This window comes from Triticum aestivum, chromosome 1A (assembly GCF_018294505.1).
Source record: "Triticum aestivum cultivar Chinese Spring chromosome 1A, IWGSC CS RefSeq v2.1, whole genome shotgun sequence".
Lineage (NCBI taxonomy): Eukaryota > Viridiplantae > Streptophyta > Magnoliopsida > Poales > Poaceae > Triticum > Triticum aestivum.
Window position 1 is genome coordinate 343,945,196 of NC_057794.1, and position 19,896 is coordinate 343,965,091.

Consider the following 19,896-nt stretch of genomic DNA (forward strand, 5'->3'; position numbering starts at 1 on the left):
TCTGGTAGTGGTATTGACAATCAAACCGTCTCCATTTAAAACAAGAGCCTGGTCCACTTACATGTGCCTCCAATATGAATGAATATGATGATGCAAATTGTTTGTTTATCTGGCCAGCCCAACCGAGGCTTCCGTTCCGGTGCGATCTGCAGAAAAGGAAGATGGGTGACAAGTGTAGTGTGGTAGCTCAACGAAACCTCACCAGATGCAAATAGCCGAGGACGTGTCCTTTGCCCCCGGATACTTTACGTGCAAGGTTGTTGTCTTGGTGGTGACAAGTTGGCACGGCAGGCAGCAGTGGCGATATTTTTTGGGTGATGCGTGTTAGGAGAGGACAAATATCCCGTGAAAGATTCTTTTTGTTTTTGAACATTTTTTTGGAAAGTTTTCCATATAAATTCACTAGATAATTGTGACATCGTACAAACACAGCCTAGCCATTCTTCTACCGACAACGTTGTGAAGTCGCTTGGAACATTTAAGTCAACAGTAGCACGCATCCATCGAGTATGATGCAATGAGGCTGGTCACAGTGGGGAGGAACTTAGGAATAACATCACACACTCCAATACAACTTTGCTTATGTGTCACGTATTTAATGAAGAGAGAGGTGTTTGTGGTAACTAGCTAAGTTACCGGAACATCACACACTCCAAGAAACAATGAGTCTATAACCTAATAAATACATCGTTGCATGACACTACATAGATATTCCTACCCACTATGGAGGTAGTAACATAGTCTAGGGAAGTGTGAAGTTACTAGCTTATGTTCTTGCCCATTGTGACCAGCCTGAGTCACTCAGACACCCGGCCATTAATAATGGCACGATGGTATGCTTAGGCTGGTCATAGTGGAGAGTAACTTAGACTAGTAACATACATATGTTACTAGTCTATGTTACTACCTTCATAGTGGGTAGTGTCATAGGTGTGGTAACATAGTTGCCTTCATTTATTACTTTGTAGACTCATTATGCATTGGAAACCGCTATGTGATGGTAACATATTATGTTACTCTATTTGCCTCTCTCCTCATTAACTACTTGCCACATCACCAATTTTGCTTATGTGGCATCTATGTTACTACCTATGTTACTCCCACTATGACCAACCTTACTGATGAACCATCGGTGACACCGACTCGATATAAATATATCACCAATCAGCGACTGCGACCTGTTCAATAGGCACACCTAGAGCTAGAGATAAATCACATTGGGTGGGTGATCTTGGGCCGTACAGCAAGTGCCGTCCATCGGTCCACCTCAGAAACTTTGTCCCGTGTCCCGACCTGCTTTCTTTTCTTTTCTTGCTGGACATCATCGGAGGACAAACCCGCCGTCCATATCAAAACATGTGATTTGCGAGCGCCCAACCACACCCCCGCCCGCCTACCATATTTGACCCCATTTTTGTTTCATTTTTTCATTTTTTTCTTATAAAAAATTAAAGGTTGCAAGCGTATAATACAAGTAGGACGCATACCTCACCCGAGTTACCTCATTGGCCCCATTTTTGTTTCATGTCTCTGTTTTTTTTCTTAATGGTTACTTCCTCCGTTCTAAAATAGATGACCCAATTTTATACTAAAGTTAGTATATAATTGAGTCATCTATTTTGAAACGGAGGAAGTACAAGTGTATAATACAACTAGGACACACTGGACACCATCATACATGTATGCATGCATGTATTTATGTATGTATGTATGTATGTATGAATTCTAGGAATACTACACATCACCAAGACGTGGGGAAAGAGACGGTTTTGTGTTTAGAGATGGTACAAGCAGGTCAATTAGTGGTTACTTGTTAGGTAGTGTTGCCAATCAGCTATGAATGGCAACTTTACCGGGCTCACTAAAGGCGAACAAAAAGAAGTGAAAAACAACAACTTGAAACTCATCCGTCCAAGCAAACCAAAAAGGTGAAAAAGCTTGGCCCGTGACCATCATCTAAACCAACTCCATCAGTCAGTAAGCACCATCACACCCCACACAAGCCGCGGCTACTAATCTATACTCATGTGGTCCCGGCGGCACATGAGCCATGCCAAAAAGATATTTATATTTTTTTCTCTCACACTATTTAAAAAATAAAAATACTGTACATTTTAAACCAAGAGTATATATAAAGCGAGGATGAAAATGGAAATATAAAAATCAAATCCAAAGCCTTGTACTCCTCCTGCTCCTCCCCCTTGTTCCGGGCCTGGGAAAAATTTGAGACCCCAGAACGCAAGACGCGAAGACGACCCACCACCGCCCCCCCGCCCCTAAATTACGGCCGCACGCCTCGCCGCCGGCGATCCCGCCGACCGTCGTAGGCCCGTGCGGCGTGCCCGTGCCCACGAGGACGCCGCTCGCCGGCGCGGGCGGGCAAGGAGGGCGGCGATGGGGAACTCGCTGGGGTGCTCCGCGTCCGGCGAGCGGCTGGTGTCCGCGGCGCGGGACGGGGACGCCGTCGAGGCGCGCATGCTGCTCGAGCTCAGCCCGGCGCTCGCGCGCTACTCCACCTTCGGCGGCCTCAACTCCCCGCTCCACTTCGCCGCCGCCAAGGGCCACCTCGACGTCCGTGCCGCTCTCCCTTGCGATTCTATATACGCGCCCGCCTGCGTGGTTTCCCGTTCGATTTGATTCACGGACCGGTGGGTTTTTTGGTTTTCAGATTGTGACGCTGCTGCTGGAGAAGGGCGCGGATGTGAACGCGCGGAACTACTGCGGCCAGGTAGATCTTTCTGTCCGAGTACCATTTCATGGATAGGACAGGAATCTCCCCCCAAAAATGGAAGATCTGTCATTTATACGTGCTGAAATTGGCAGCCACCGCGTCGTGTTTCTAGTGAAAGTAGTAGTACCTGATCTTTGCAATATCGGGGCAAGCCAAAAACTGAATTCTTGTTGGGCTCTCGTGGTCTCCTGCCCTGTGCTCGCCCACGGGATAAACATGTGTTACATTTCGATCAGTCTCTACAATCCTTTCTGCGAGTCGAATCATTTAGCTGATTGTTTTCTTTACTTGGATGGGCGGATGAAGACTGCATTGATGCATGCATGCCGGCATGGACACTGGGAGGTGGTTCAGATGCTTCTGCTCTTCAGATGCAATGTATGGTGGTATTTCTGATATGGTCTTTACAATGTGTACCATTTCTGCCCTGAGACAAGGAAGGTGCTGACTGCTGCTTCTGTTTCGGTTGCTTGGAAGGTTACCAGGGCGGATTACTTGAGTGGTCGAACGGCATTGCACTTTGCAGCACACGACGGACTTGTTCGGTGTGTAAGGCTGTTACTTGCCGACTTCATCCCAAGTGGGCCCTTGGAGGATACTGCCTCTTCGGTGGCAGATGGCGGTGATTCTCAGACGAATAGCGGCAGCAGTCCTACTTCTTCACTGGGACTCAAGTTTAATGAACCGTATGTATTTTGTCAAGTGTTGATCTAGTGTTGTCTATTTTGTTTGAAATAACTAGCAACCAATTGTACGCTGTCTTTGTGCAGTGCTCGTGTGAGGTACATCAACAAACCTGCTGATGGCGGTGTTACCGCTCTTCACATGGCAGCTTTGAATGGTCATTTCGATTGCATGCAATTGTTGATTGAGTTAGGTGCAAATGTCTCAGCTGTCACATTTCCCTATGGAACTACATCAAATTTGATAGGCGAGTGATGATTCTTATTTCAGATGATATGCAGTAGATAATGCTATTTTTTCTTACCTAAAATAAAACGAGTTCTCAAATTGTATCTGTATGGATCAGGAGCTGGCAGTACTCCTTTGCATTATGCAGCCGGTGGGGGCAGTCTGGAATGTTGCCAGGTATGTTACTGTCATAAAGGAGTATCGTATTTTTGGACAAGTACCATTTCACGCCTGTACTTTTCGCATATGTATTGATACGTTCTAATGTTTGTAATGCCACCATCACAGGTACTTCTTTCAAAAGGTGCTAGCAGGTTGACACTCAACTGCAATGGGTAAGAATCTGTTGCTCAATTATTAATGCCAAGTTGTATTTCAAAATATTTATTGACTGTGCCATCACAGATATTTTATTATATTAACTTGACCGGCTCTACATGAACCTAACGTGTATCTTCCTGTTGAAATGTTACTAATACGTATCTTGTTCTTTAGGTGGCTTCCCATGGATGTTGCTAGGATATTTGGACGCCGTTGCTTGGAGCCATTACTTTCTCCAAATTCACACACGGTTATTCCAGCAATTCAGCCATCCAGTTATCTCGCCTTGCCACTGATGAGCATACTTAATATAGCCAGGTTAGTGCCTAACACTCACCATACACCACTTTTGATTTTTTAAGTTTTATAAGTAAAATATAATGACAACAGTTACTTTGATGAACAACAATGAGTGCTGCTTGATTTCTGAGTCTATACTTTTTGAGAAAACACACAAGGGTGCTAGCAGTTTTATTCTGCATACCAGCTGATTTGGTTCTTATAATCAATTGGCCCAGTTTATGTATCTTGCGGAATTGCAATGGTTTCTGCAATGTTACTTGCAGAAAGGCATACCTGAACGAGGCAATTGCCAAAGTCTGTTCTTGAGTTGGAACGGACATAGAGCAAATATTTTTACTTATCTTCTTGTGTTTTGTCATCTTCAATGAGTTCACTCTTTATGGTGTTGTTACCGTAGAGTGAGCTGAGTGTGCCTTTCTTGACTTATTTCACCTTTGATACAACTGCTTGTTGTTCAGACACCATATAATGCTTTCAATTATCGACACTTCCATGTTCAATATTCAAAATGAGGAGTGCACTTGTCGGCTCTTTTGCTTATAGATTTCTTTTATATGCTTTGCAGAGAATTTGGGTTGCAACACACTGTATCCTCGGTGGATGAGAGTGACCTTTGTGCAGTTTGCCTGGAAAGGTCTTGCTCTGTAGCTGCTGAAGGTGGGGGCTACATGACACACTTTGCATGAACATTGTCCCATTTTTTAACTAAGGGCATAATCATATTTTACAGACTGCTCAACGATCATAGGATAAAAACTATCATAACAATTTGTCAAGAGATGGACATAGTCCTGTCTAATCCTATCTACTAAGCTCCATCTATTTTGAATATGTTACATTTGTTCATATTTACATTCTAAGCTTGGATATGCACCAATGAGTCATCTTCGCTATCCTTGCATTTTTTTTTGTTAGAGAATAACACTATGCATCTTAGCACTTGAAAATTGAAATTTGTTATTGACTTAGTTAGAACACCTAAGACTATTTTCTTTTATCACAAACTCGAAACACTCAATAAGTTGGGGCAATCATTCAGTGTCATAGTAATCTGAAAATGAGGCTCATATTTCTGTATCCTTGCAGGGTCGTATGATGCCACCCTTTTGTGAATTCCCTTGTTTCAAACAATTCTAATAAACAGTGATAATGGCAGAAACATGAAACCGAATACGAAATAACCTGAACCTGCCTGTGTGGAGTGAGTTTAAGGTTTATTAAGTCATGTTTTTTCAATAGGATTTCACTTGCTCATGTACATCACATTACAGTACACCACCAGATGAAAAATGCAATGGTGGTATCCTAACATTACATTCTGTTCTTTCAGGCTGTGGTCACGAGTTCTGCATCAAATGTGCTCTCTATCTTTGCTCAACCAGCAACGTCCGTGTGGAGTTCACAGGCCCAGCTGGGTCAATACCATGCCCTCTCTGCAGGAATGGAATAATGTCATTCACTAAGCTACGGAGCACACCGACAGAAGGGCTCAAATCAAGCTCAGCACTCACATTCTGCAATCCATGCATTCTGAATACCCGTTCTGTGGACTCCCCAGCAACTGTCTGTAAAGCTGAAATCAGGCGCAACCGTGTGGCAGCTCTCTCTTCCGAGTTAGTCTGTCCACTGACCTGCAGCCCATTTCCGTCGTCCGCCCTCCCAACCTGCAGGTGCAGTGACGACGATCCATGCGGCTCAACAGAAACGCTGGATGGCTCCGAGGTGCAATCTCCGCGGCCCTCGCACAGCACAAGCACAGAGCTGGATAAGAGGGGAGAGCAGGACGTTGACCGGACCACCTGCTCAGGCATGTTCTGGAGTCGCAGAAGCTGTCAGAGGGAGCAGCAGTGCAATGCGGAAATCAATGCTTGATTCCTCCCCTTCCTGGTTGTGAATATATTTGGATTCATCGCAGCTCAATGCGGGAGATGATCAGCGGTTATTCTTTCCTCCCCGGCTGTGTTTCTTTTTCTCCCGTTTTACAGCCAAGATTTTGGTGTTTTGGTGATCCATCGTGCAGCTTTTGGCTGCCGTAGTTTTCACTGTATTGTAACATTCGGCTCATATCTACTGTGTTGTGTCATGAGACTGTGAGTGAGTCTAGATCATAGCTTGAAAATCACTAGTCAGTTACTGTTCTGTAGCTGCATGTAAATTATACGGTTTGGATGGGGTTGTTTTTTGCTTCTTCTGATCCCGGTGATAAGATTCTATGTAACGTGACATCAAATTACCCCCTGATGATATATAGATTATGCCACAATCTCTTCAGTTTCTTTGTACAGTACAGTAGTGGTTCTGCTGAGCTCACATGAAATGCATTTCCTCTGTTCACTATTATAAGATGTTTTACATATTTCAATACGGACTACATACATGCTGAAATAAGTGAACAAACACACTTACATCTGAATCAGAAAAACTTAGAAGATCTTATGAATTTGGAACGGAGGGAAAAATCTTTTTTCTTCAGCATTGCTTCCTACAGTCCTCTACCTACTGAAGATCAGTCATCAGTCGTCTTTGGTATCAGTACGCACAGACGCTGCCGACGGCGGTCGAGCTGTTACCCGCCGGCCCTGGCAATAGGGTGCCGATGATCCTGTCTCCGAGCCCCGGCACCGCCGACAGGAAGTGCCCCACCCCGGCGAGCTCGTGGTAGCCGACCCAGCCGAGCCGGCGGCATATGTGCCGCTGCAGCTGCACCGGCACGACACCGTCCTCGTCGCCCTGGAAGAGGTGCACCGGGAACGGCGGCGCCTCCCCGAGGTCCGTCGGCTCGAACTCCGGCCACCGCCCGAACATCACCGCCATGTCGCGGTAGAAGGACTCCTGCACCCCCTGCTGCGTGGCCGCCTGTGCCCTCTGCGCAAAGCAAAGCGCACGATCGTCGCGTCAGGGTCGTATCGCCGAGGCTTGGATCGAGATCGACAATGGGGGAGCTGAGGGAAGGGACGACGAACCTTTTGGAACATTCCGGTGGAGAGGGCCATGAGGCGGTTCTTCTCGTCGAGGGCGTTGGGGAAGGAGCCGGAGCCGCTGACGACGGTGGAGGTGGGCAGCCATGGCTGGCTCATCCACCAGTGCAGCAGCCACGGCGCGTAGTAGGCCACGCGGAGCGACCACTGGTCACCCAGCGGCTGGCGCCGGTACAGCTGACGCGCCAGCCCCCTCGGCAGCCCCGACCACCGGTAGTTTATCACCGGCGCCATCATCGCCACTCCGGCCAGCCTGTGTGGGATGTACTTGACGGAGGCCCAGCCGGCGTGGCAGCCGAGGGAGGAGCAGATGAGGTGGAACTTGTCGCCGAGGTCCAGCGCGTCGGCGAGGTCCTGGATGTCCAGCGCCGCGCTCTCCAGCGACCGGCGCGGGTCCGGGTCGCTCTCGCCGTAGCCGGCGCGGTCGAACGCCACCATGTACACGCCCAGCTCCTCCAGCAGCGCCTGCGAGGCGCGGGGCGAGTCCATGCGGCTGCCGGAGAAGCCGTGCGAGTAGACGACCTTGAACCGCGCGCCGTCCCGGCTCACGCCGGACTCGGCGTACGCCAAGAACCGCCCGTCGCGCATCCGCACCCTCGGCGCCGTCACCGGCGGCCCGCCGGGCGCACCGCACGGCGTCGGCGGCGGCGGGCGGACGGCGTTCGCGAACCACCCGGCCGCCAATGCCAGCACCATCAGCACCAGCAGACCCACCGGCGGGCTCCCGTTCCCTGCACACCACCGACGCACAACATGTTAACGAACCGGACGTACACGGCAACGCATGCATGCATGCATGCATCCGATCACCAAAACCGCCGCCGCATTGTTTCTCCTCAGTTTTCTTTGCGCACTTGTTACCTGTGGAAGCAGCGGCAGCCGCCATTGGAGGCGACGCAGGAGGAGCTGGAGCTCTGGGATCCTTATCGAAATGGATGTGGGGAATGTGTGGCGTTGTTGGAGCAGGAGGCGGACAGCTTAATGTGTTGGGTGGGTACTGGGCTAAGCTAGTGGCAGCTGAGTAGCGGTGACACTTTGCTGAAAGAAAATGCAGCGCGTAGTGGAGGCCAGGGCACGACCTACCAATGTACTTTGTATACATGCATTATTATGCCTAGCAAGAAAAACCTCTTCACCTACCACCACTTTTTACTAAGGGTCTTCCCAAGCACGCCTGACAGGTAGGAGTAGTTTTCTCTTAAGCTTTTCCTGGCACAAAATAACGTTGGAAGAGAACAGAGGAATCCAAAAGTAGAATTTCTGTCATGCTCCGAGAGAGTAAGAAATTTTTTAGGACATGAATTTATCTTGCAAAATGAATCTCGCGTTCCAAACATGCTCTGTGTGTGGGAAATATAAAACGACACAGGTCCGTATTAGATTAGGTTTGAGATAGCATATATAACCACTTTGCATTAACGATAATCAGAACACTCATATCTTGAACCACATATATATAACCTGTGGATGCAAGTGGACCATGCATGAAATTAATTTGCGATGATTTATATTTGGAAGTACGCAGATCTTACATAGGTGTGACATAGGAGATGATGGCTTACAAGTTACAAATGAGTTACACACACTGTTGCTTTCTACATCACCAAACTCTATTCCTGTCTCTGCTGCCTAACGTCCAAGAAATTTGCGCGCGTCCAAGGAATTTTTAGGTTTGAGCTATAACCATTTTGTATTAATGATAATCAAAACACTTAAGTCCTGAACCATATATATAGCATGTGGATGAAAGTGGACCATGCGTGAAATTGGCGATGATTTATGCTTGTAATTTTGTACGCAGATCTTACATAGGTGTGACATAGGAGATGATGGCTTACAAATGGTTTACACACACGATTGCTTTCTACATCGCCAAAACTCTATTCTTGTCTCTCCTGCCTAACGTCCAAGAAATTTGCGCGCGTCCAAGAAATTTTTAGGTGCTATAACCATTTTGTATTAATGATAATCAAAACACTCAGGTCCTGAACCATATATATATAACCTGTGGATGCAAGTGGACCATGCATGAAACTGGCGATGATTTATGCCTGGAATTTTGTACGCAGATCTTACATAGGTGTGACATAGGAGATGATGTCTTACAAATGGTTTACACGCACTGTTGCTTTCTAGTACTTCACCAAAACTCTATTCTTGTCTCTCCTGCCTCAGTTTTCAGGAGAACGTACTCCGTCAAATTTGCGGTTGGAGTTGGTGAAGAAGTGTGAATGGAGAAAACGAACCAACACGATCTCCTCTTCCCTCTGGCAGCTCATGTCAAAAGTACCTACCTTTCTGGAATCTTCTCACCAACCCCAACAATGGCGACCCGTTGAGCATGGCCAATGAGGGGATGACGATGGCCTCCTGGTCGGTAGTGTTCTTGGTAGGTAAAGACTCGTTTCAGAAGTTCGGTGTGTTCACAATAATTTTGTCAATGCACATTGTGTGGTGGTCAAGGTGCACTACTCCACCTGGTTGCTTTGCTCTTTAGACTTTGGTTAGCAGCTACTAGCTCCATATCCTTCCTAGGTTATTTACACGGAGAAACATGCGCTAAAATCAAGCTTACAAGTGCAAGAAAATCTCAGAATAGTATATTGTTGAAGTGAATGTTTGCAACCATGTTATTTTTTCAAATTCAATTAAAAATTTCCCAAAATAAATGCATTTTTTGCATCATTTCATTAATTTATTTGTTATGTTTTGAGATAGCTTATCGTTCATGCCGAACGGTGCCTTGTTTTATTAATTAAAGAGAGGGTTTAATACAAACACTAGTAGAAAAATGGTCAAATGTGAAGCACATTAGTGCCGGTTTGAATTTGAGCCGGCACTAATGTGACCATTAGTGCCGGTTCCAACGGCTAGGCGGGCGGGCATCATTAGTATCGGTTCGTGGGCAACCTTTAGTGCCGGTTCATGCCACGAACAGGTACTAATGAGGCTGTGTCAGGTTATGGTCAGGCTGAGGCCCCCACGAAGATCTTTAGTACCGGTTCATGGCATGAACCGGTACTAGAGTTTCTTAGTAAGCTGATTTTTAGTCCCACCTCGCCAAGAGAGAGGCACTATGAGCGGTTTATAAGCCGTGAGTGCAGAGACAATGACGAAGAGGCGCAATGCTCACCTACACGTTCCTTAGCTTCAAGCCTTTTAGAATATCATAGATTGCACTGAGTCATGTGCAGTGCAGTCTACACTATTCTGAAAGGCTTGAAGCAAATTAACCAGCATTGCACCTTTTTTTTATTTTTAATAACTTATTTGAACTCCGGACTTCTTGTGTTTCAAAGCGGCGTCATCAATTTCCGACACGTTCTGACATCATTTGCTGTTTTTCAGTCATTTACCGAATTGTTTAGAGAGCTAAATGACCGTGAAATTGAAAATCACTACAAAATAAACCGTGAAAATGTTGAAATTTGGCATGGTATCATCATTTCACCCGCATAGCATGTGCGAAAGAGCAGAGAGGGTCACGGCAAAAACTGGACGCACTTCGTGTACAACCTGGACAATGTCTTTCGGAGTATTAGGGTTTCGGACGAGAACTCATCTGTTACACGGGCACTTCAATATTTTTTATACTTATTTGAACTCTGGACTTCTTTTGCATTCAGTATGCAGCATTCAAACCGGCGTCATTAATTTCCAACACGTTCTGACATCATTTGCTGTTTTCCAGTCATTTACCGAATTGTTTAGAGAGCTAAATGACCGTGAAATTGAAAATCACTACAAAATGAACTGTGAAAATGTTGAAATTTGGCAATGGTATCATCATTTCACCCGCATAGCATGTGCGAAAGAGTAGAGAGGGTCACGGCAAAAACTGGACACACTTTGTGTACAACCTGGACAATGTCTTTCGGAGTATCAGGGTTTCGGACGAGAACTCATCTGTTACACGGGCACTTTAATATTTTTATACTTATTTGAACTCCCGACTTCTTTTGCGTTCAGTATGCAGTATTCAAAGCGGCGTCATCAATTTCCAACACGTTCTGACATCATTTGCTGTTTTTCAGTCATTTACCGAATTGTTTAGAGAGCTAAATGACCGTGAAATTAAAAATCACTACAAAATGAACTGTGAAAATGTTGAAATTGGGCATGGTTTCACAAAACGAACCGGTACTAATGAGGTTATGGCAAGCTGTTTTTAGTCCCACCTCGCTCCCCTAACAAGCCTTTTACCACCTTAAATATGTTACTTCTCAAACTATCACAAGAACTTGGTCTTCATTGAACTCTATGTGTAGAATTTGTGGCCGCAATATGAGTCTTCATCGGTTTATAAATCGTTGAGCACTCATATTGACAATTCAGATTATACACACAAAGATCATTGATGATCAAAGTATTTTTGATGTATAAGATCATATTAACAATTCAGACTGTAAAGAAATATAAGATCATGATCTAAATGCTCTTATATTTTTTGCGTTCAGTATGCACCATTCAAAGCGACGCCATCAACTTTTAACCATTTATGCCTTCATTTGCTATTTTTATGTCAGTCGTTTTTGCGGTATTGTCGAGACCGATGAAGACGGCCTTGTGGCGAGTGCAGCAAGGGCATGAGGACTATGACCAGGCCTCGAATGGTTAAAGGCATGGGGATTCCGACGGTTGACTTGTCCCGGTAAGGGAGGGATGGGGCTTCCATCGCTGTAGAATAACATGAGGTGTCGGGGTTAGAGGAATGCCTCGAGGGCGGCTATGAAGAGGGGGAGGAGGCAAGGCTCGTGTGTCAGCGGGGTGGCGGGAGCGCGCGGTCTAGCCGACACTGCTTTTGGTCAGCTGAAGGAAGAAGATGAGAGATTCAAGAAGCACGCCATCGTTGGATTGGAATCCAACGCCTAGCAGAATCGACTGACGCGAGAAAGAAGGAGGCACTTGTTGGGAATGCAGTATTTCAAAAAAATTCCTATGACCACGCAAGATCTATCTAGGAGATGCATAGAAACGAGAGGGGAGAGTGTGTCCACGTACCCTCGTAGACCGAAAGCGGAAGCATTTACTAACGCGGTTGATGTAGTCGAATGTCTTCGCGATCCAACCGATCCAAGCACCGGACACCTCCGCGTTCAGCACACGTTTAGCTCGATGACGTCCCTTGATCTCTTGATCCAGTTGAGGACGAGGGAGAGTTCCGCCAGCACGACGGCGTGGCGACGGTGATGATGAAGTTACCAGCACAGGGCTTTGCCTAAGCACTACGACGATATGACCGAGGTGTGTAACCATGGAGGGGGCACCGCACACGATTAAGAGAAACTTGTGTGTTCTAGGGTGCCCCCTGCCCCATATATAAAGGAGAGGAGGGGAGGCCGGCTGGCCCTTGTAGGGCGCGCCAGGAGAGGGGAGTCCTACTAGGACTCCAAGTCCTAGTAGGATTCCACCTGGAGGAAGGGGGAAGAAGGAAGGGAGAGGGGGAAGGGAAGGAAAGGGGGGCGCCGACCCCTTCCCCTAGTAAAATTTGGACCCAAGGAGGGTGTAACGCCCCGAGACCGATGTGCCAGGTGTCGTGCAGTTATTCGCTGTTGTTGCGTTGTCATTGCTTGCGTGTCATGCATTGCATATCATGTCATCAGGTGCATTTCATTTGCATACATGTTCGTCTCATGCATCCGAGCATTTTCCCCGTTGTCCGTTTTGCATTCCGGCGTTCCGTTCTCCTCCGGTGGTCATTTCTACCTTTCTTTCATGTGTGGGGGTTAAACATTTCCGGATTGGACCAACACTTGCCAAGCGGCCTTGGTTTACTACCGGTAGACCGCCTGTCAAGTTTTGTGCCATTTGGACTTCGTTTGATACTCCAATGGTTAACCGAGGGACCGAAAAGGCCTCGTGTGTGTTGCAGCCCAACACCCTTTCAATTTGGCCCAAAACCCACCTAAACCCCCTCCATCATCTAGAGCGTTCAATCACGACCGTGTGGCCGAAAACCGCACCTCATTTGGACTCTCCTAGCTCCCTCTACCTATAAATATGCCCTCCCCGTCCATTTTCGCGGACGAAACCCTAATCCTTCCCCTCGCGCCGCCGGACGCGTCCACGCGCCGCCCGGACATGTCCGCTCCGCCGGCCACCTCACCTCCACCAATCAGAGGACGCCACCTTAGCTCCGCCGCCGACTCCAGCGAATCCGCCGCAGCCATGTGTCGCCCGCGCCCTCCCGCCAAGGCCCTACGGGCCCGAGGCCGGCCCGCCCGGCCCATCTCTGCGCCACCGCCCATGCCCGACTCTCCTCCCGCCCGAGCCGCGGCTCCTTCCACCGGCCGCCGGCGGAAGACGCGCGACGCCGCCGCCAGCTTGCTTCGCCGCCGCCTTTCTTCACGCCGCGCGTCACCCGAGGCACCTCGCCGCCCCTCGCCCCTCGCCGCTGCGCTCGCCGCCGGCCACATCGCCACCCGCGCCGGTCGCCGCACCCTCCGGTCTCGCCTGCCGCCTCCGGCGATCTCCACCACACCGTCTTCCTCCCCAAACTCCGGCGCCCTGTTCCGGCGATTCTCCGGCGAGAGCCCGGCGCCACCTCGAGAAGCGTGCAGATCCACATCTGCCCCGGTGGATGAGATCCACCGGGAGATGAACCAAACGGCGCCATCCCGAACCCCCATCCCGGATATCCTCATCCCGCGTTGACTTTTTCGCGGAGGTATAATTTCACTAAGTCCCCGAAATTCCCAGATCCATATGTCCATGTTCATCGTGTCGTAACTTCGCATCCGTAGATCCGTTTTGGGCATATAGCATATCGAAATGTTCGTCTCAGAGAGTACATCATTTCATCTCATTGCGTCATTTTCATTTGAGTTCATCTTGATGCCCGAAATGCTGTTGGAAGAATGCTATTTGAGTTAATTGTCAGATCTGCTGCTCCATTTAGCTATTTGTCATTTTTTCCATGATTATTGTGTGCATGATATGCCCATGAGCTCTACATATGTTTTGTTAAGGGTTTTTCCATCTTTCCAGAGGTGCAACCCATGTATTTTTGTGATGTGTATGGTGTCTAGCACAAGCTTGCAAAGTGGTGCACTTGGTAATGCTGATTTCAGGGACTTAGCATTTCCACCAAGTCCTTGGTCTGTTTATCTCATTATGCCATATATTCTTGTTGTTTCCTAGTGATCCGTGCCTCTTTTGAGGATGATCAGTAAGGATGTTTCTTTAATCTTGTGGTGATCTATCCATACATGTCTTTGTTTGCATTTATGGAGCACCCTAGCTTGAGTCAATCGAGCTCTACTTTTGCTATTTTGTGAATCTGGGCAGATTGTCTACTTGTTAGCGATTTTGCCGAGGATGTTGTAGTTGATCCATGCATGCTATGTTATTGTTCTTGCCATGTCTAGCTTGTATTTTGTGTATTCTTGATGTGCGTATGCTTAGATTGTCATGCCTTGCTCTGTAGTGAGTGCATCGAGCTCGTTAACATGCCTACTTGATATCTGTTTCAGCATGCTCCAGTTTTCACTAAGTCTGAGAACTGATTATGTTTTTGCCATGTTCACACGCTTGCAATTGTATTTTCTGATCCCTTTTGGCTCAAGGTTACTAAGGGACTTTTGTTAAGCTCTTTGAGTAGCTCCATGCCATGCTTTACTTTGCCATGTTCAGATCCTGTAGCATATAGTTTTCATGCTCTGAAGTGTGCTACCTGATCTGAAATTCCAGACAAGTGTTAATTTCACTAAGTCTGAAATCTGTTTACCATATGCATTTTTGCCATGCTGGTTTGAACCTGTTAATGTATGAATTGGCCGCATCTCAGTGCTAGAATTTTGTTAAGAATCATGAATGGATCCCTGCCATGTATTTTGTTGCCATGTTTGAGTGCTGTAGCATGTTCTTCTTGTTGCATTTAGATGGCTACTTGCTGTAAATCGCAGAACGTGGTCATATTTGCATTGCTTGCCATTTCCAAACCGTAACTCCGATTCCGACGTTCTTTATATCGTTTTCAAGCGATTTCATCTCATCTTTCCAGTGGCACACTTGGATTTCCAAGTTGAGGCCAGATCCTATCTTTCCTTGTCAAATCATGCATATGCATCGCATACCGCATCCCGCATAGCATACCGTGTTCTTGTGTTGGTTGTTTACTATGTTGTATGCTTCTTTTCCGGTGTTTGCTTCTTTGGGTTGGTTCCGATAACGTCGCGTTTGTGAGGACCCGTTCGTCTACGTCCGTTTGTCTTCTTCATGGACTCGTTCTTCTTCCTTGCGGGATCTCAGGCAAGATGATCATACCCTCGAAATCACTTCTATCTTTGCTTGCTTAGTTGCTCGCTCTTTTGCTATGCCTATGCTACGATACCTACCACTTGCTTATCATGCCACCCATATTGTTGAACCAAGCCTCTAACCCACCTTGTCCTAGCAAACCATTGTTTGGCTATGTTACCGCTTTGCTCAACCCCTCTTATAGCGTTGTTAGTTGCAGGTGAAGATTGAAGTTTGTTCCTTGTTAGAACATGGCAATGTTGTTCCTCGTTGGGACATGTTGACTGGTTGGGATATCATAATATATCTTATTTAATTAATGCATCTATATACTTGGTAAAGGGTGGAAGGCTCGGCCTTATGCCTGGTGTTTTGTTCCACTCTTGCCGCCCTAGTTTCCGTCATATATCGGTGTTATGTTCCCGGATTTTGCGTTCCTTACGCGGTTGGGTTATAATGGGAACCCCTTGACAGTTCGCTTTGAATAAAACTCCTCCAGCAAGGCCCAACCTTGGTTTTACCATTCGCCACCCAGCCTTTTTTCCCTTGGGAGTCGTGCATCCCGAGGGTCATCCTATTTTAACCCCCCCCGGGCCAGTGCTTGTCTAAGTGTTGGTCCAACCCAGAGCACCGTGCGGGGCCGTCCCTTGGCAACTTGGGTTACGTTGGCTCCCATACGCTTAGCTTATCCGGTGTGCCCTGAGAACGAGGTATGTGCAGCTCCTATCGGGATGTCGGCGCATCGGGTGGTCTTGCTGGACTTGTTTTACCATTGTCGAGGATGTCTTGAAGAACCGGGATACCGAGTCTGATCGGAATGTCTCGGGAGGAGGTCTATTCCTTCGTTGACCGTGAGAGCTTGTCATGGGCTAAGTTGGGACACCCCTGTAGGGATTTGAACTTTCGAAAGCCGTGCCCGTGGTTATGGGCAGATGGGAATTTGTTAATGTCCGGTTGTAGAAAACCTGAAGTTGACCTTAATTAAAATGAATCAACCGCGTGTGTAACCGTGATGGTCTCTTTCCGGCGGAGTCCGGGAAGTGAACATGGTGTTGGAGTTATGCTTGACGTAGGTTGTTTTAGGATCACTTCTTGATCATACTTTTATCGACCGTGCTTTGCCTTCTCTTCTCGCTCTCATTTGCGTATGTTAGCCACCATATATGCTAGTCGCTTGCTGCAGCTCCACCTCATACCTTTACCCTTCCCTTAAGCTTAAATAGTCTTGATCGCGAGGGTGTGAGATTGCTAAGTCCCCGTGGCTCACAGATACTTCCAAAACCAGTTTGCAGGTGCCGTTGAGTCCGTGCAGATGACGCAACCAAGCTTAGGAGGAGCTCGATGAAGATCTTGTCCTTTGTGTTGTTTCGTTCTAGTTGATCAGTAGTGGAGCCCAGTTGGGGTCGATCGGGGACCTTTGTCGCATTTGGGGTTCTTCTTTTATTTTGGCTCCGTAGTTGGGCCCTGATTGTATTTGGTTGTTGTAATGCTTTATTCATGTAATTGTGTGAAGTGGCGATTGTAAGCCAACTATGTATCCCTTTTCCTTATGTATTACATGGGTTGTGTGAAGATTACCTCACTTGCGACATTGCTTTCAATGCGGTTATGCCTCTAAGTCGTGCTTCGACACGTGGGAGATATAGCCGCATTGAGGGCGTTACAGAGGGGGGGGGGGCAGCCCCTTGTGGCCCTTCTCTCTCCCCACTAAGGCCCATGAAGGCCCATTAGTTCTCCCGGGGGGTTCCGATAACCCTCTGGCACTTCGATAATTATCTGGTACCTCTCGAAACTCATCCGGTGTCCGAATAACATCGTCCAATATATCAATCTTTATGTCTCGACCATTTCGAGACTCCTCGTCATGTCCGTGATTGTTGGGGAACGTGGTAATTTCAAAAATTTCCTACGCACACGCAAGATCATGGTGATGCATAGCAACAAGAGGGGAGAGTGTTGTCCACGTACCCTCGTAGACCGAAAGCGGAAGCGTTAGCACAACGCGGTTGATGTAGTTGTACGTCTTCACGACCCGACCGATCAAGCACCAAAACTACGGCACCTCCGAGTTCTAGCACACGTTCAGCTCGATGACGATCCCCGGACTCTGATCCAGCAGAATGTCAGGGAAGAGTTCCGCCAGCACGACAGTGTGGTGACGATCTTGATGTTCTACCGTCGCAGGGCTTCGCCTAAGCACCGCTACAATATTATCGAGGATTATGGTGGAAGGGGGCACCGCACACGGCTAAGAGATCAATTATCAATTGTTGTGTCTCTGGGGTGCCCCCTGCCCCCGTATATAAAGGAGCAAGGGGGAGGAGGTGCGACCAGGAAAGGGGCGCGCCAGGAGGAGTCCTACTCCCATCGGGAGTAGGACTCCCCCCTTTTTCATGTTGGACTAGGACTTGGGGGGAAGGAGAGAAAGAGGGGAAAGGAAAGGGGGGGGGCGCCGCCCCCCTCCTTGTCCAATTCAGACATGGGGGGGGGGAGGGGGAGGGGCGCGCGTCTGCCCCTTGGCCTCCTCTCTACTTCCTCCACTAGGCCCATTAAGGCCCATTAGGTTACCGGGGGGTTCCGGTAACCTCTCGGTACTCCGGTAAAATGCCGATTTCACCCGAAACACTTCCGATGTCCAAACATAGGCTTCCAATATATTAATCTTTATGTATCGACCATTTCGAGACTCCTCGTCATGTTCGTGATCACATCCGGGACTCCGAACAACATTCGGTACATCAAAACATATAAACTCATAATGAAACTGTCATCGTAACGTTAAGCGTGCGGACTCTATGGGTTCGAGAATTATGTAGACATGACTGATACATGTCTCCGGCCAATAACCAATAGCGGAACCTGGATGCTCATATTGGCTCCTACATATTCTACGAAGATCTTTATCGGTCAAACCGCATAACAACATACGTTGTTCCCTTTGTCATCGGTATGTTACTTGCCCGAGATTCGATCATCGGTATCTCAATACCTAGTTCAATCTCGTTACCGGCAAGTCTCTTTACTCGTTCCGTAACACATCATCCGGCAACTAACGCATTAGTTGCAATGCTTGCAAGGCTTAGAGTGATATGCACTACCGAGTGGGCCCAGAGATACCTCTTCGACAATCGGAGTGACAAATCCTAATCTCGAAATACGCCAACCCAACAAGTACCTTTGGAGACACCTGTAGAGCACCTTTATAATCACCCAGTTACGTTGTGACATTTGGTAGCACACAAAGTGTTCCTCCGGTAAACGGGAGTTGCATAATCTCATAGTCATAGGAACATATATAAGTTATGAAGAAAGCAATAGCAACAAACTAAACGATCATGTGCTAAGCTAATGGAATGGATCAAGTCAATCACATCATTCTCCTAATGAAGTGATCCCGTTAATCAAATGACAACTCATGTCTATGGTTAGGAAACATAACCATCTTTGATCAACGAGCTAGTCAAGTAGAGGCATACTAGTGACACTCTGTTTGTCTATGTATTCACACATGTATTATGTTTCCGGTTAATACAATTCTAGCATTAATAATAAACATTTATCATGATATAAGGAAATAAATAATAACTTTATTATTGCCTCTAGGGCATATTTCCTTTAGTCTCCCACTTGCACTAGAGTCAATAATCTAGTCCACATCGCCATGTGATATAACATCAATAGTTCACATCACCATGTGATTAACACCCATAGTTCACATCGTCATGTGACCAATACCCAAAGGGTTTACTAGAGTCAATAATCTAGTTCACATCGCTATGTGATAAATACCCAAAGCGTACAAAGGTGTGATCATGTTTTGCTTGTGAGGGAAGTTTAGTCAACGGGTCTGCTGCATTCAGGTCCGTATGTATTTTGCAAATTTCTATGTCAACAATGCTCTGCACGGTGCTACTCTAGCTAATTGCTCCCACTTTCAATATGTATCCAGATTGAGACTTTGAGTCATCTGGATCAGTGTCAAAACTTGCATCGACGTAACCCTTTACGATGAACCTTTTGTCACCTCCATAATTGAGAAACATATCCTTATTCCACTAAGGATAATTTTGAGCAATGTCCAGTGATCTACTCCTAGATCACTATTGTACTCCTTTGCCAAATTCAGGGCAGGGTATACAATAGGTCTGGTACACATCATGGCATACTTTATAGAACCTATGGCTGAGGCATAGGGAATGACTTTCATTCTCTCTCTATCTTCTGCCGTGGTCGGGTTTTGAGTCTTACTCAACTTCACACCTTGTAACACAGGCAAGAACTCCTTCTTTGACTGTTCCATTTTGAACTACTTCAAAATCTTGTCAAGGTATGTACTCATTGAAAAACTTATCAAGTGTCTTGATCTATCTCTATAGATCTTGATGCTCAATATGTAAGCAACTTCACCGAGGT

General features: G+C 47.0%; 2 protein-coding genes across 2 annotated transcripts; one reads left to right on the forward strand and one right to left on the reverse strand.

Moving 5' to 3' along the window:
• Window positions 1–2,182: 2,182 nt before the first annotated feature.
• On the forward strand, window positions 2,183–6,538 carry LOC123049675 (probable E3 ubiquitin-protein ligase XBOS33). Its single transcript, XM_044472570.1, has 10 exons — window positions 2,183–2,571; window positions 2,669–2,728; window positions 3,038–3,109; window positions 3,209–3,417; window positions 3,502–3,662; window positions 3,762–3,820; window positions 3,932–3,978; window positions 4,139–4,282; window positions 4,833–4,924; window positions 5,598–6,538. The coding sequence occupies exons 1-10, from the start codon at window positions 2,395–2,397 to the stop codon at window positions 6,137–6,139; spliced, it is 1,563 nt and encodes a 520-aa protein (XP_044328505.1). The 5' UTR covers window positions 2,183–2,394; the 3' UTR covers window positions 6,140–6,538.
• A 22-nt stretch (window positions 6,539–6,560) lies between these two features.
• Window positions 6,561–8,290, reverse strand: LOC123049684 (uncharacterized). The gene is made up of 3 exons (XM_044472578.1): window positions 8,107–8,290; window positions 7,231–7,976; window positions 6,561–7,132 (listed from the first exon to the last, which is right to left on the reverse strand). Exons 1-3 carry the CDS (start codon window positions 8,129–8,131, stop codon window positions 6,797–6,799), a joined length of 1,107 nt encoding a protein of 368 aa, XP_044328513.1. The 5' UTR covers window positions 8,132–8,290; the 3' UTR covers window positions 6,561–6,796.
• Window positions 8,291–19,896: the final 11,606 nt, after the last annotated feature.